At 43.4% G+C, this 15,433-nt stretch overlaps 1 protein-coding gene across 3 annotated transcripts in view; it reads left to right on the top strand.

The window, feature by feature from the left end:
* Positions 1-15,433, top strand: part of DCX (doublecortin) — a gene marked incomplete at both ends in the record, with an annotated part of 110,415 nt that overhangs the window by 68,565 nt on the left and 26,417 nt on the right. For 2 of the 3 annotated variants that reach the window (XM_082681742.1, XM_082681741.1), the window contains 2 exons: positions 12,160-12,262; positions 14,245-14,367. In XM_082681742.1, coding sequence (XP_082537868.1) covers positions 12,160-12,262; positions 14,245-14,367 — 226 coding nt within the window. Of the gene's footprint in view, positions 1-12,159; positions 12,263-14,244; positions 14,383-15,433 lie in introns of all 3 variants that reach the window. The other variant, XM_082681740.1, reaches the window with a different exon arrangement.

Here is a 15,433-nt window from a genome sequence, read left to right as displayed (position 1 = left end):
AGTACCTTTGCTGTATAGCTTAGGCACCCGGTGTGGCAGAATAAAAGCAGTCTGGAATTCCAGTATCGGCTCTGTAACTAACTAGCAATGTGATCTTTTACAAGTCACTTAATCTTAATGATCTTTCATGCTTCATTAATAAAACATGGGGCTAATGAACAAATGACGTAATGGAGGTGAGATCACTTGACAAATGCAACACAACAAAAGCTATGTGGGGTTATTATGTTCTTTCACCACTCAAAGAAAAATTATTTTAAAAGTTGAAAAGAATAACCTTGAGGGACAATAGCCCAGCTGAGATCTGGCTGCCTAGATTTCAGTCTAACTGGGTTTTCTGGGGGAAATTCTAGAATGAAGTGGGAAGAAAAGTCACCACTGGCTTTGAGTCTAAGACCAGTGGAAGGAATCAGTTGACAGAAATGTGATTTATTCCTGGAGTTTCACATGATACTTTATTTCCTAGAAACCTATGAGAAGAGCTTCTAAGGACTAGTCACTCTTCACCAGGAAAAGAAGAAGAGAGATCCAATCAGATCTAGTGCTGGAGATCAGAGGGCGTCAGCCTCAACATGACTTGCTATAGGAATAAACTAGCTTGCAGAGGGGCAGAGAATTTCCAGAGGGTGGCGCAAGATAGTGGGAAGAGGATATCCATCCCTCCTTGCACGATCGGCCCCTCAACACTGTTTCCTAAGGTACCATGAGGCAAATCACGGTCAGTGCCTTCAAGAAATGCATGCCTTGATGGCTGAAAGAGAGAGAAAGGACAAAACCCGTAGGGTAACTTAGGTGCTTAAAGAAATGGTCTTTAGTTGGGGAGGGGGTGGACGTGTGTTTCAATGCATACAATTAGGAAACAAACAGATCTAGAATTTAGTAAACAAGTCAACCTTTATCTCTTTTGACTTTCTGTAATATGTGGTACAGTAGACAATGATCACTAGTGGTCTGGAATAATCTTATTATACTGTAATATCCTTAATTATGAGACGGTTTTAATTATTATGGTTCTTAGACTCTTCCTACTCTTGTTATTACTGGTGATGATAAGATTTTTTAAATATTTGACTTTTTAGACTTAGACTTAGTGGAGATACAATGGTGAACAGAACAGAGGAGGGTTCTACTCTCTTGGATCTTATATGGTGGTGGTGGTGGTTTTAGCTTAGATTGGGAGATAAGGAAGACCTCACTGAATAGGTGAAATTGGACTTCTGCTTCTGCAATATGGGAGACTAAGTTTTCTAAAACGTCTTCCTGCTACAATACAACTATATCCTGGATAAATTATAGCAAAATTTTTCTTTACATTTCCCTTTTTTAAACAGCTTTATTGATATATTGATATAATCCACATAATATAAGTTCATCCATTTAGAGTATAATTCAATGGTTTTGGGTATATTACATTATTAATGTTTTTAATTAGGGTAAAATATATATTACAAAAAATTTGTCATTTTAACCGTTTCATGTGTGCAATTCAGTGGCATTAATTACCTTCGCAATGTTGTTCAACCATCACTACTACCCAGTTCAAGAATTTTTTCATCGTCCTACATAGAAGCTCTGTAATCTTTAAGCAGTAACTCCCAATCCCCTTTCTCCTAGACTCTGGTAACCTCTAGTCTACTTTGTGTCTCAGTGATGTTGTCTATTCTAGATATATCACATAAGTAGAATCCTACAATATTTGTCCTTTTGTGTCTAGTTGATTTCATTTAGCATAATGTTTTCAAGGTCCAAGTTGCATGTATCAGAACTGCATTCTTTTGTTTGTTTGTTTGTTTGTTTGTTTTTTGCGGTACGCGGGCCTCTCACTGCTGTGGCCTCTCCCATTGCGGAGCACAGGCTCCGGATGCGCAGGCCCAGCGGCCATGGCTCACGGGCCCAGCCGCTCCGCCGCATGTGGGATCCTCCCGGACCGGGGCATGAACCCGTGTCTCCTGCATTGGCAGGTGGACTCTCAACCACTGCGCCACCAGGGAAGCCCAGAACTGCATTCTTTTTGTGGTTGAATTGTATGAATACATTACTACAATGTGACTCGTATGTATATACCACATTTTGTTTATACACTCATCTGTTGGTGGATACTTGGATTGTTTCTGCCTTTTGGCTATTGCAAATAATGCCGTAATGGACATTGCACGCAGGTATCTATTTGAGTCACTACTTTCAGTTTTTTGGTATATATACCTAGAAGTAGAATCGCTGGGTCTTTAGGTGTGATATTGTGATTTATAATAAGAAATATATATTTGGTCTTTGTCCCTATTTCTGGCAAAAGAACTCCAGAAACCCTTGGAATTTTCTAAGTGATGTGAGCTACAAAGGTGTTTCTATTATGTCAATGACGTAACTTTTGGAAAGCGCCTGAGGATGGGGGCTGGTTGCCAGGAGAATCAACCATGTGATTAAAGGGTTAGAATTTTCAGCCCCACACCCAGACCTCTTGGGAGGGGAGGGGGCTGGAGATTGAATGGATCGCCAATGGCCAATGATTTAATTAATCATGCCTATATAATGAAACTTCCATGAAAACCCAAAGGAGAGGGTTTGGAGAGCTTCCAGGTTGGTGAACACGTGGAGAGCAAGGGAGATTGACTCAGAGAAAGCATGGACACTCCGTGCCCTTTCCCCATACCTTGCCCCAAGCATCTCTTCCATCTAGCTGTTCCTGATTTATATCCTTTTATAATAAACCAGTAATCTAGTGAGTAAATGGTTTTCTTGAGTTCTGGGAGCCACTCTAGCAAATTAATCAAACTTAAAGAAGAGGTCTTGGGGGCCTCTGATTTATAACCCAACAGTCAGAAGTACAGGTGAGAACCTGGACTTGTTACCGGCATCTGAAATGGAGGAGCTGGGGGCAGTCTTGTGGGACTGAGCCCTTAACCTGTGGGATCTGACACTATGTCTGGGTAGATAGTGTCAGACTTGAATTGTAGGGCATCCAGCTGGGCATCCAGAATTGTCTGTTGGTTTGGGGAGCCTCACCGTGAACACACACACACACACACACACACACACACACACACACACACACACACTGGAATTGACGACTGGTGTCAATGAAGTGGGATTAGCCCTGGCTCACAGAAACTTGTGGTTTGGAAGAGAAAGGATGAAAGGACAGAGAATGATGAACCTTTGATTCCTGTGTGGCCACATGGTCACCCACAGTACGAAGCAGCAGCTATGCTGCCATCACTTCCTAAAGGTAAAAGTTACCAGTGGAATTTAGTGATGGCTCCAACTCCTGGGGAGTTAATTCACTGGATGCGTAAGGAAATGTAAACTGATAAGAGCGAGACAAAATAGTCACTCCCTTGGGTATTGTGATCTATAATAGATAAACTAAAAGAGAATAGTGTGTCAGATTTTGATGCTAGACCAAAAGCAGATTTCAGTGACTCAGAACTTCAGCTGCCTCCCCCCAGCCCCCGCCGAGGTAAAAACTGTGCAGGGACAACACAAAGTACATTTAAGACCTCTGGTTGCCAAGAAGTTAGCATGGGGAGAGGGCAAAACCAAGAAACTCCTGAAACCAGGGAGTGTGGTATATGAATGTCAAGCAGAACACCCCAAAGGAAGCAGCTGACGCTTGTATGCAAGCCATGTAGTACTGGCTTTGTGATGACCGGAATAGTCACCTGCTGAATATGCCTGTTATCCAGGGCACTTTCACATGGGCACCCCTTATCATCTCAATGCTGTAAAACATAAAAAACAGTTCTGGAAGCGTTATGGAATTTGCTGCCTCAGCCTCCCCTCAGGGGGTCTTACAGATTCTAATAAAAACATTAGGTTAATTAACAAGGGAATAAGGAGGGACTGAGGGGAGAGTCACGGGACTCTTGCCAGCAAGGTGGAAATGTTGAAATGGTTATGAGAAATAAGGTGAATAAAGCAAATATCAATAGGACCGAAACGAAGAGTAAACGGAGATGGAAGAGTTGTCCCAGCAAGGTGGAAATCTTTAGATGGTTATTAAGAAGTGGGGTTAGACATTGATGGGGTCAAAGTGTCCTCCTGCTGGTTCCCCCACATTAGAGGATCCCAAACAAGTCTGCTCTGTTTACTCCAATTGGAAGAAATGTAACCTCTGATCTATAGCCAGTTGGTCAGAAGTACAGGTAACAACAACCTAGGCTTGTGACTGATCTAAAGGGTGGGGGGCAGTCTTGTAGGACTGAACCCTTAACCCGTGGAATCTGATGCTATCTCCAGATAGATAGTGTCAGAACTGAGTCGAATTGTAGGCCACCCTGCTGGTATCCAAGCTTCGCTTATTAGAGGTGTGGAGAAACCACTTCACACATACACACACCCTCGCATGTTAAAATTGGGTCCAGGGACCCAGTTATATGCAATTTTGTGTTTAGTGTTTTGAGGAACCTGCAACAAACATTTCTCAATGTTTTTCTAAGCTTCCGGAAAAGAAAGGCAGGAGAGAGAAGAGGGACCAGAAGTTGAAACTAGAGCAGCAGGCAGTATGTAAAGGCCTGAGCTTCCCTGAGGGCAAAACCCATAATCGGAGCCCTGTGCTTTGGATATTATCAGAAGTGCAGGACATGCAAGTGCCAACTAAAGAATGTCACTCATCATCTGGCCCTACAAGGATTGAGTCATTAGCCACTTCAGTTGCTGACCTTCAACCCACCCTGAAAGGAGTTCATGACAGAGATCAAGAATGAGGTACTCAGTGCTCTGGGAAAACTGGCAGAACAGGCCTTCAGATAGATATTTTCAGGAGAAGATTTTTTTTTTATGAAACTGGATTCTTGCATCTTTCTATACTTAGAAAAGCACTAAAACCATTAACTAAGGTATCTATCTGTTCCTCGTGACTAGCAGCAACCTTCTACCGAGATGTGTGCTTAGTTGCACGTACCTCCTTCACCAAAATCACATATGTATATATGTGTATAACCCGCCCCCCCCTTACTTCTTGAAAACAATTTCTCAGAGCTGTCTGAGAGGCTGTCTCCTGGGCTATAGTCCTCAGTTAAGATACTGAATAAACTTGACTCAAGCTTTTTATGTTGTGCAGGGTTTGGGGTCTTTTTTTTCAGTTGACACAAGGTCCTTGAAAAGTGAGGGACCTGAAGCTGCAACCTCCGCATTAAGCCAGAACCCTTAAAAGGGGATATACCAAAAACCTACCTGTAAACTTGTTTGTCTCTGTCATGACTCCAGGTAGGAAACAAAATAAACAAGAGTACTACTGTTACTGCTGCTGTGTCTGGTGCTACTGCAAGTATCCTCTTGAGAATCTGCATCCCAAAGCTTGTTCTGACACAGGTCTGGAATTCAGATTCATACTACTCGTGTCACAAGGGGAACCAGAGCTGGAAAAAGGTGCTACCCCCACATCGTTAGTGTCCCCTGGCACCTGGCAGAAACAAATTCATGTCTTTTTCAGAGAAAAGCATCCCCAGCCTAGACCCCTGAGGATTCCCAAAGATTTAATGTAATCAACTGTGAGCTCATCATTTTAAAAATGATCAAACACAAAAGGAAACAAGTCACCATGAGGGAGAGTTAGCGAGAACAGCAGGTTTGGATTCTCAAGGACATAAGATATTACAACGATCAGATAAGGACCTAAAATAACTTAGTATGGATTATTTAAATAAACCAAACGTGTAACCAAAATGGGATGAGAAAAAGAGACTATCAGCTGTGACTAGGCAAATTTGGGGAAAACAATGAAATAGAATTTCTAAAAGTCAAAATGATTATCATTGAAATTCGAAGCTCTTTGAGTGGGTCAAACGGCAAATTAAATACATCTGAAGAAAGAAAGAGCAAAGTGGCAGATTTGAAGATGTTTTCCAGAATGTAGCCCTAAGAGATAAGAAGATGGAAAATATGAAGGTGAGACTGAGATATGGAAGATAGAGTGGGAAGGTCAAACATGTTCCTAATTTTCAAATGACCCCAGAGAAATGGTGTAACGAGAAATGGTGATCAAATAGACTGGTAAATATATATGTAGATAAACTCAAGTAATATTAACTATATAAAATAATTAAAATAATAATGACTAATTTGTGGGGTTAAATAAAAGATCTGAAATTCTAAGCAACAATGGCATGTAAATTGAGGGTTGCTCAGACTTAAATACAGTATGCGGTACTTTATTTTATTTTTGTTGCTGTTGTTGTTTGGGGGTTTTTGTTTTTGGCCATGCCGTGCAGCTTACGGGATCTTAGTTTCCTGACCAGGAATTGAACCTGGGCCCCCAGCAGTGGAGGCACGGAGTTCTAACCACTGGACCACCAGGGACGTCCCCCAGTATGTGGTGAAGATTTGATGGGGAAGACGCAGCTAGGCCTGTGACTCTGGGAAGAGTACTTTCTATGTAGAGGGAGCTGCAAGAGTGAGGCTCTGAAGCACGAAAGGTCTTGATGTGTTTGAGAAGCAGAAAGAAGGCCAGTGTGACTGGAGCTAGCTAGCATATGTGGCATAAGAGATTGGATAATATACAGCCAAGATAGAAAGTGGATTTCATTCTGCCTCTGGTTAACAGGCTTTGGAGGGTTTTTAGCGGAAGAGTGCTACGCCTGCTTGAAATTATAAAGTACAATACTACTATGACTACAGTATGCAGAAGAGTGTGAGTGTATGTGTAGGGGTGGACTTGGACTAGGAGGGTGACAATGGACAAGATAAAATGTGAGTTCTAGTAAAAAAAAAATGACTCCCAGATTTCTGGTTTGGGCAGCTGGCGGAATTGTGGTACCAGTGACTGAGATGAGGAAAGTTGGAGGGAAGTGGGATTTGGAGAGGGAGCAGTAAGAGTTTGGTTTGGGGCATATTAAATCCGGGATGCCTGTCAGATGACCAAATGGAGCTGTCAAGCAGGTAGGTGAATACAGGAGTCTAGAGATAGGAAACATTGTCTCAGCTCACCACGCCAACCCTGCGCCAGCCTGTGACCGGAGCCCATCCAGGGCAGGCAGGCAGGAAATGTTCCAGAATGAGAGTAGCAGTAACTTTTAGAAAAAGCCTCATCCGTAATGTTTACTGAATCTTTCATGAACTCATTTTGCAAAGCTTGCCAGCCACACTAAGGGCGGGGCGCACTGTTGGCAAGACGGGGAAATCAGTGTGGTTTGCCTTCCTTGCCACAAGGTTCCCTCTTCTGCGCCCCTGGGGCCACTCCTCTCCCCATAGACACTCTCTGCCCTTCCCTTCACCCTGAATTCCACCAGTAGACAGCTGTATGTTTTGTCTGTGCAGAAGGCTGGCACAATGGGTCCGGGCAGTTGTGCTATAGAGAGTTAGAATCTCTGTGACTATAGTCAACAAGATGCAGTTCTTCTTCCAGGGCTATTAAGAAAAAGGCACGTTCCTGCTTCCTTTCCTTTATTTATGCAGTTACCTGGAATCCCTTTTACTCCTGTCTCCATCAACCTATATCCCACACGCCCTTCAAGAGGCACACTTTGTGTCATCTTCTCTGTGCAGCCTTCCCCAGTTCTCATGAGTAGAATTCTTCTCTTTGTCGCCTGTGCTCTTCTTGCTTTTTATGCCTCTGTAATGGTGCTAAAAACAGTATGCCTTGCATTCCAATTATTTGTGAGGTTCTGACTCCTTATTATGCTGTCCACTCGGAAGACAGGGGCCTTTTTCTGTACATTTCTGTATCTCTCACATAGTTCTTTTGCCATAGCAAGTGTTTGATGAATGAATATTAGTGGAATTGAACTTTCAATGAAAGTATTTTGCACGTTGGAAGTGAGTCTCATAGATATACAAGCAAGACCTTACTTAAATTTCTTTCTGAACAGTTAGACAGTGAAATATAGAATCTACCAGCAGCAGACACGTATGAGAACTCACTGCCAGCATCTGTAATATGTGGGTGGAGAATCTAATCAAGCTTAAATCAAATCACAGAGTGAATTTGCCATTTGCAGCTAATGGACTGCCACACACAGTGATCTGTTGTCTCTCTTTCCCCATTTGTACTTTGACATTTAAGCCACTGGATGGTCCATATAATCTATTGCTCGCACTAATGCATAACCGAGCTAGCTTCCCTTCCCCCAGCTCATGCTGTTTTTTTTTTAAAGGAAGAACATTGAGTAAACGGTTCAGTGTTCACGTGAGTTGATTGACTTTATTTTGTGGGGGCATTTGATTAATTACAAAGATGGGTGTCATGCTTTTGTGTTCTCTCCTCTGACTTAAATACCCAAGTGTGTTTCAAACAAAAGCTGATGTCAGCAAGACCCTTGATCTCCGAGGATGCTGTAAGTGGTATCATAATGATTATTATTTTTACCACTTTCGTTGCCACCTCATGACAGAAATTTTACCACAAAAAAATGGTTTGCAAAATTATGTATTTGCAACGTAACCTAAGGTGGATTTTGTATCGTGTTAACTGAGTGGAATTTTAAAAAGCAGATGTGAGTGTGAGTTTCATTTGGAAATTATGTCTTACACTCCATTCTTCTCTTTCTTTTCCTTCTTCCTCTTTCTTCCTTTCCTCCTCCTTCCCCTCGTCCTTATCTTCCTTCTCTACTGCATACTCAGTTACCAGTTACGGTAATGAATAGGAGTTTTCTCATCCATAGATTTAAAATGTGATCCATAAAGATGTTATCTTTTTTGAGTCCAATAAAATGTTCTAATGTGTATCAGGCATTGACGAGGACAAAAGGTGACTCTCCTGCCTAAGCTGTATACAAGCCTTTGAAATCAGGGATTAGGAAGGCACGTTCTCTCAGGCAATTGAATTGTTTTGTCCCGAATTGAATCAGGACGCCTGAGTGCTAGTCTCAACTGTGCCATGATCCATCCGTGTATCCTTCAGCCACTTTGACATTCTGTGTTTTGGGTTCCTCCTATTTAAGATGGAGGGCTTTCTATTTTCCCAGCTCTGTAAGAAAGCAGGGGAGGGCTGCCGTGTCTCAGTATCCAAGGCATTTGGGAAACCTGGGTATCCACATGCACAATATGAACTCGTCTACATTTGGGAACCAGTAACATGTGGGGTGGGATCACACAAGAAACCTGATGCTGAACAGCTGGATTGCAAAATGAATGTGTTTGAAGCCAGCCACACCACTGTGAATTTGTCAGAAGCATAGGGGCTTTGCCTTTCTTAGCAGCTCCCCAGAGAAGGGTTATCCAAAGGCTTTTCCCAAAGCCTGGGCGGGGGCAGAGAGGCTTGGAGTTGGAGGAGGGTGGGTCATTGTAACAGCAACCCCCAGAGCAATCTGTGACGGCTTTGTTGTCCTACAGTAGGATAGCGTGGCATGTCACTGCCATGGCTGCTTTTGAGCTTTTGTTTTTTCTTCTTGGGAAGTGATTTCCACAAATACCTCCAAAATTAATGGGCTGGTACCTTTGGGGGAAGGGTTGCTGTTTGAAGTATTTACTAAATTCCTTCTATGACCAGTAGTTGGTTGAGGTTTTCTATTTCTTTTTGAGCTAATTTCTTTATTGATGTTTTCCTTTAAAAATGATCCATTTCATCTGTTTTCAAACTAATTGTCATAGTTATGCAAATGATAACTTCTGAATTCACAGTCATTGCTCCTTTCTTGTTCCTAAATTTATATATTTGTGTTACGTTTCAAAACCTTCGAATGCTAGGTCCTATTGTCTGCCGCTATTGATTTCTTCTTTCTTGTTTCTACTTTTCTGCCTTTGTATAGCCTAGCCTTACAAAGCCTCCTTATTTTCTTTACATTCAGTTGAGGCAAAAACAGCCCTGGCTAAATTCTCACTATGCGATTAAGTGCTCTACCAGGAACCACAGGAAGATATATAGGGAGCGATAGACTTGGTCTTTACATTCAGGAGAGCTGTGATTTAATGGGAAGGACTAGGTGAGTATTCATGAAAATACAGGCAGGTTTTGAAACAGAGTGCTAAATGCTAGAGACCACTAGTGGAGGGATGCCCAAGGGAGGGGCTTCCCTCACTCATGACTAAAACTAAATGAAGCCAGTCAGAGTCAGGGGCAACCTCAAACACAGAGCATGGCAGAGACCTTCAGGGTCAAGAGGTGGCAAGGGATAAACAGTTCAGCGGCACACAATGTATCATAGTTAGGGGCTCCAAATTGTATTGGTCCAAGATGTCAGTGGGCGTCTGCAGAAGGGTTCAAAGCCATGTATGTAGCCTCTGTCGTTGGATCCACTACCAGGGCAATATGCAGGCCGCTTATTGAACTAACATGCCAGTTAGTGACTGGGTCACTTGGAGGTGGTACTAAATAGCTCGCAAGGCACCTGCAGATACTCCTAGCACTCACGACATGATACTGAAATGTTCTGTTTCAGTGTATCTCATTCCATCAGATTATGAGCTCCATGAAGTCATGGCCTGAGTCTTACTCATCTTTGTCTCCCGAGTGCCTGAACCATATGTAAGTGCTTTGTATTACCGAGTGGCTAAAAGCACAGGCTTTGGCGTCACATCGATCTGCACTTATTTGGCTTCATCGCTTTCCACCTGAGTAATTTACTTACTGTCTCCGGACCTCAGTTTTCTCATCTGTAAAATAGTGATGACAGTAATGCCAACCTCTAGGAATTGTTGCGAGAGTAAAATGGGATGACAGATTTGGAAGTACTTAGCAGAGTGCCTGTTCAGAGTAAGCATTCAATTAGTGGTAGCTCTGTTTGTTATTACGTGATTGTGGAATGAATGGGTGAGGATGAGTGGGCTGAAGAAGGATGGTGGCCTATTTGATGAGGTCAGGACCCAGGGATGGGAAGAGGCTTAATAGGGGTGAACCCAGCAGCCCTCCAAGTCTCCCTCTCTTCCCTTGGCATCCTTTGGGTGATTGGGAGGCTGAGACAATGCGGATAATGTTTAAGCATCTCTTGCTCTGTGTAAGGCTTGCAATCATCTTGGCTGGGGGAACAGGGATTGAATAGACCCTGGGTGGGTGATGATGTTATTAATACAAACATTTTTCAAATGTAACATATTGATCTCTGCACCCAGTTGTTAGTTTGTGAGCACGGTGCCTTTGGAAAGTCATTACTAGAAGCTTGAATGGGTAGCTTAGAACAATTAGAAGCTTTGAACACTTTCAAGCTGAGGATTGGGATAAGAATGTTTTGACTCTGGGCTTCCCTGGTGGCGCAGTGGTTGAGAGTCCGCCTGCCGATGCAGGGGACACGGGTTCGTGCCCCGGTCCGGGAGGATCCCACGTGCCGCGGAGCAGCTGGGCCCGTGAGCCATGGCTGCTGAGCCTGCACGTCCGAAGCCTGTGCTCCGTTGAAAAAAAAAAAAAAAGAATGTTTTGACTCTATGGTTTCTCCTGGGCTTTCCCTGGTGTGCTGGACTAATTATCAAATGTAATTAGGAAAGCTGAGAGGTGGGGAGACTGCAGGAGCAGCATACTTTCCCAGGGACCCTCATTTCTTTGTGCAGAAAAGGAGTTGGGGAGGACTGTCTCTCTGTTGTGGATAAGCCGTGATGCATAGGGCACTAGAGGGCGGGAAGGGTCCTGGGAACACGACTTTTCCAGCAGACCCTCAAGCCTACAGGGACCCATTGCCCTTGAATAAATTTTAAGTGGTTAGGACGGTTTTCCCCTCCTTCTTTTCAGAGAGGAATGGTATTCTGGGCTACTACCAGGTGCTCATTTCACTTTTAGCAAAAAGTCCAATTTTTGTGGGTCGAAAGCGGTTAAAAACTGGTGTCCTTCTTTCAAAACTCGTGAAGACAGAGAGAGGGACTTCCACGTCTCGGTCAGCCAGAGTCTGTCCATCTCAGGTTGCAGAAGGTCTTTCTCATCTTCCTTGGCCTACACCCCTGCCCCCAGACTTGGGCTAGCAGCACTCTTGTCTTTGAGGCTCTGAGGAAAGGTGACATTTGTAGGGTCCTCTGCTTGCTGACTTTAATTCAGAGGGGAACATTCCATTTGGACATGGTCTTGAAGTTACTCTTGGTGAAATGGAAACAAGATACCACACATGCAACATGGAAAGAAAATGGCACTCAGTATATCTTTACTCACGAGGGGCTGTGGTGCAGACTGTGAGCCTGGTATTTTGAGAAAAAGGAGATCCCTGGGGGCTAAAATGTGAAACTTTTTTCCCGTGCCAACATGGCATGAAGTTCATTGTCACAAGACCATCAAATATCAAGTCAATGTTTCCGCTTTCTCTGTAGGTAACCTGTCTCCATGATTTCTTTGGTGATGACGACGTGTTTATTGCCTGCGGTCCTGAAAAATTTCGTTATGCTCAGGATGACTTTTCTCTGGATGAAAATGGTAAGGACAACCACTGAATTTTATTGTTCCATTGTTCTCGTTCCTTCTATCCCTTAGGATTTCCATGGGCTTATATGGCCTGGAAAACATCCATGCATGGTCCCTTTCTCTTGTATAGTTGGATACATGAGTCTCTAAGTGAAAGTTGATTGCATATCTCGGATGTTTGGCCTCCAGACTCAATAAAACTCACTACCTGCCCCAACAGTGACCATATTTCTTGAACCATATATTATGTCACATGGCTGACAGGCTCAATCAGACCACGGAAAGGAACATTTGGATTCAGAACTTGAATATTGTATGCATATGTTTTTTTTTTTCTAGTCAACATCCTCCAGCTATTTGGCCCATGTTGATGGTTCCATTTTAGAAATATTTTCCACTGTGTTGTTAGTGTCAAACATTTTCCCTCTTCCCACCTTCTGGCTTGTTGCCCCATTCCCCCTGATTTGTGGCTCAAGATTCCAGAAGATTGTTAATTTCAGGAAGGAGGTGAACATCTGCCCATCTCCCTTTGCTTGAGTCCAAGCTCCACGTGTAAGTTCACGGTGAATTAGCTCACACAGCCACAGGACTAGGGTATGATCCCGATGGAAAGACACATTCAAAACATATTTCCCAATACTGAGGAATAAAGTGTGGGAAAAAACAAATCAAGTTGTACTCATATAGAGTTTACAAACAACTCAAGTGACAGGGACCCTGAAAGGGGTGGCATTTCTGCTGTGTTCACTTTGAGAAGAGGCAGATGACCAGAAAATAGCTAAACAGATCTCGAGCTGTGTCCAGTTTCTTGTATCTTCTGCATCTTCAGCTCTGGACAGTAATCACTAAAGTTTATCCATCAAAACAAGAAGTAGAACAAACAAAAATGAGCTTTCTGCTTAACTCCGTTTCCTGAAAAACTTAATTTACCAGAAAAGACCTAATCTTTCTGAGTAACTGATATTTTCAATGTATCTTTAAGTAGAAGGTGACAAGGAGGTGTCCAATGGAGAGACAACCCTGCGCCTAGCTGTTTGGTTCCACTTTGAGCATGATCACGTGAGGTTGGGCAACGTATAGTGGAAGGAGCTCTAGACTGGGACTCGGGAGACTTGACTGCTCATCCTTATTCTGCTGTTTTCTTCCTTTGTGACCCTAAGCAAGAGGCTTAAGCTCTTTGTATTCTCATCAACAAAATGAGTATAATAGTCCTCCTAATATATTAGTACAATCAGCGCCCCCAAATTACCATTGTAGGGATGCTGAGTGACCTGCATAGAAAGGGTGCTCTGAACGTGTCAAATTGGGGTTGGGGAAGTAGCAGGAACATCTGGCAGACTCTCCTACACACCCAGGAGCTTTCTGTAAGTTCTGAGTGGCATAGTCACTGCTGGTCCATTTATTCATTAAACCAGCATAGCAGATTATGATAACGTGCATTGAAAATCGAAAAGAACTGTAAATGCAAGATGGTGGTGGTGGTGGTAGTGCTTATTTATAAAATGGCATGACGTCCTTAATATGCCTATTACAATACATGGCATGCGATGAATAATAAATAATAGCTCCCTCCCCCTCCTTTAAATTACTCATGAACGTTTCATCTGCGTGGCTGCAACCTCTGAGCTGTTAGTCTCTTCTCCAAGGAAATTAATTGATTATGTCAACAGGTGCTATTCTGAGACATGACTGGGTTATCCAAAAGTGATTGAGTTGACTATTGAATTACCTGCCCGAACTGCTTTTCTACTCCTTCCCTTGTTTCCATGATTCAGGAATGTAAACACCTGGCTTAGCCCAGGTGACTTTTGAAAGTTTCTCCCATGCCTCCCTCTCCAGAGCCATCGTTCCTTCAAACAGTGAGAACCACCTTGTAGTCCTGAGCCCTAAGGTGCTTTGGTATGTGGTGCTTATTGCAGTTTCCAGAGGTTGGTGAGATGCTGAGTCTTGGTTCTCCCCGGCTCTACTAAGCCGTCTGTGTCCTTTTCCACCAGAATGCCGAGTCATGAAGGGAAACCCGTCAGCCACAGCTGGCCCAAAGGCATCCCCAACACCTCAGAAGAGTTCAGCTAAGAGCCCTGGCCCCATGCGCCGGAGCAAGTCTCCAGCTGACTCAGGTAACGACCAAGACGGTGAGTGCTCTTCTCCTAACTGTGCACGCTGACTTCATTTACAGAGGCCAGTACCCTCTGCATGCAGAGGAATGAGTTCCTCATGAACACCATTTGTGTCTCCATGAGACCAATTCTGTCCGTTCAGAGACTAACCCGTTCAACTTGTTTGGAGTCATGGAGACACAGCTACAACACCGATTCTACACAAATGGATGCAGACCAGAAATCTGACCCACTTGCCATGCCTGCTGTAACGCTGTTTGTCATGGTTGTGTTCATTGCCATCATTCTCAACATCATCCAGCCAGTGCATAGTCCATGAAATAATCAAGTCAAACGTAAATTTGAGATAGAAAATCAGAATCAAAACCAAAATGGAGAGAAAAAGCCACCTCCCTCAAAGTGTCCACATGGTGGATGCCCTTGAGCTTCAAATTTGACTTGGAATTTTTTTAGATGTCAAAACCAAAAGGGAAACAAAATAAATTGCATCATTCTCACAGGAGTAAAGGACCTATAGGCCAGGCTCTGAAAGGAAATAAAGACATTTGTCATAGAGGATTTTATTTAGTGGATAGTGAGCAATCTAAAAAATGTGGTCTAGGGATCACTGCTGACCCATGAAGTATTTATCAGTGTGTGATGAGATTAGGAGCTTGTGGCAAATGTAAATCGTGCCACCGAGCAAACCATTTACTTCACAGCTTGATTTTACTGCTAAAGGCAGCAGCGTGCTGGTTTACATGCTGGTACAAGGTGTCGCACCCGTAGCTTGAGTGGCACTGATCTAAAAGGCAAAAGGGCAGAGAAGGCCAAGTTTAGAAGCTTGGTAGACTCATGCACGGACAATTTGAGTCCTTCATGGTAAAGGAATGATATGCTCCAGAAGATTTACTCATTTGTCCTCCTAAAGCTCAGGGTTCACCATGAGAATTCTTCTAGCCTGAGAGCCTTGGGGCAGAGAGCAAAAGCACTCTTTATCGCTTCTTCAATTGGAGGCGGCTTGAGCAGCCTATTGGCTTTGAAATGCCCGTGGCCTGGAAAAAAAGCCCGTCCTGCTGGCCTCACG

The sequence above is a fragment of the Grampus griseus genome (assembly GCF_964374135.1).
Source record: "Grampus griseus genome assembly, chromosome: X".
In the NCBI taxonomy this organism is placed as follows: domain Eukaryota; kingdom Metazoa; phylum Chordata; class Mammalia; order Artiodactyla; family Delphinidae; genus Grampus; species Grampus griseus.
Note: the sequence above shows the minus strand (reverse complement) of the source record. Positions and strands in the feature narration are given on the sequence as shown.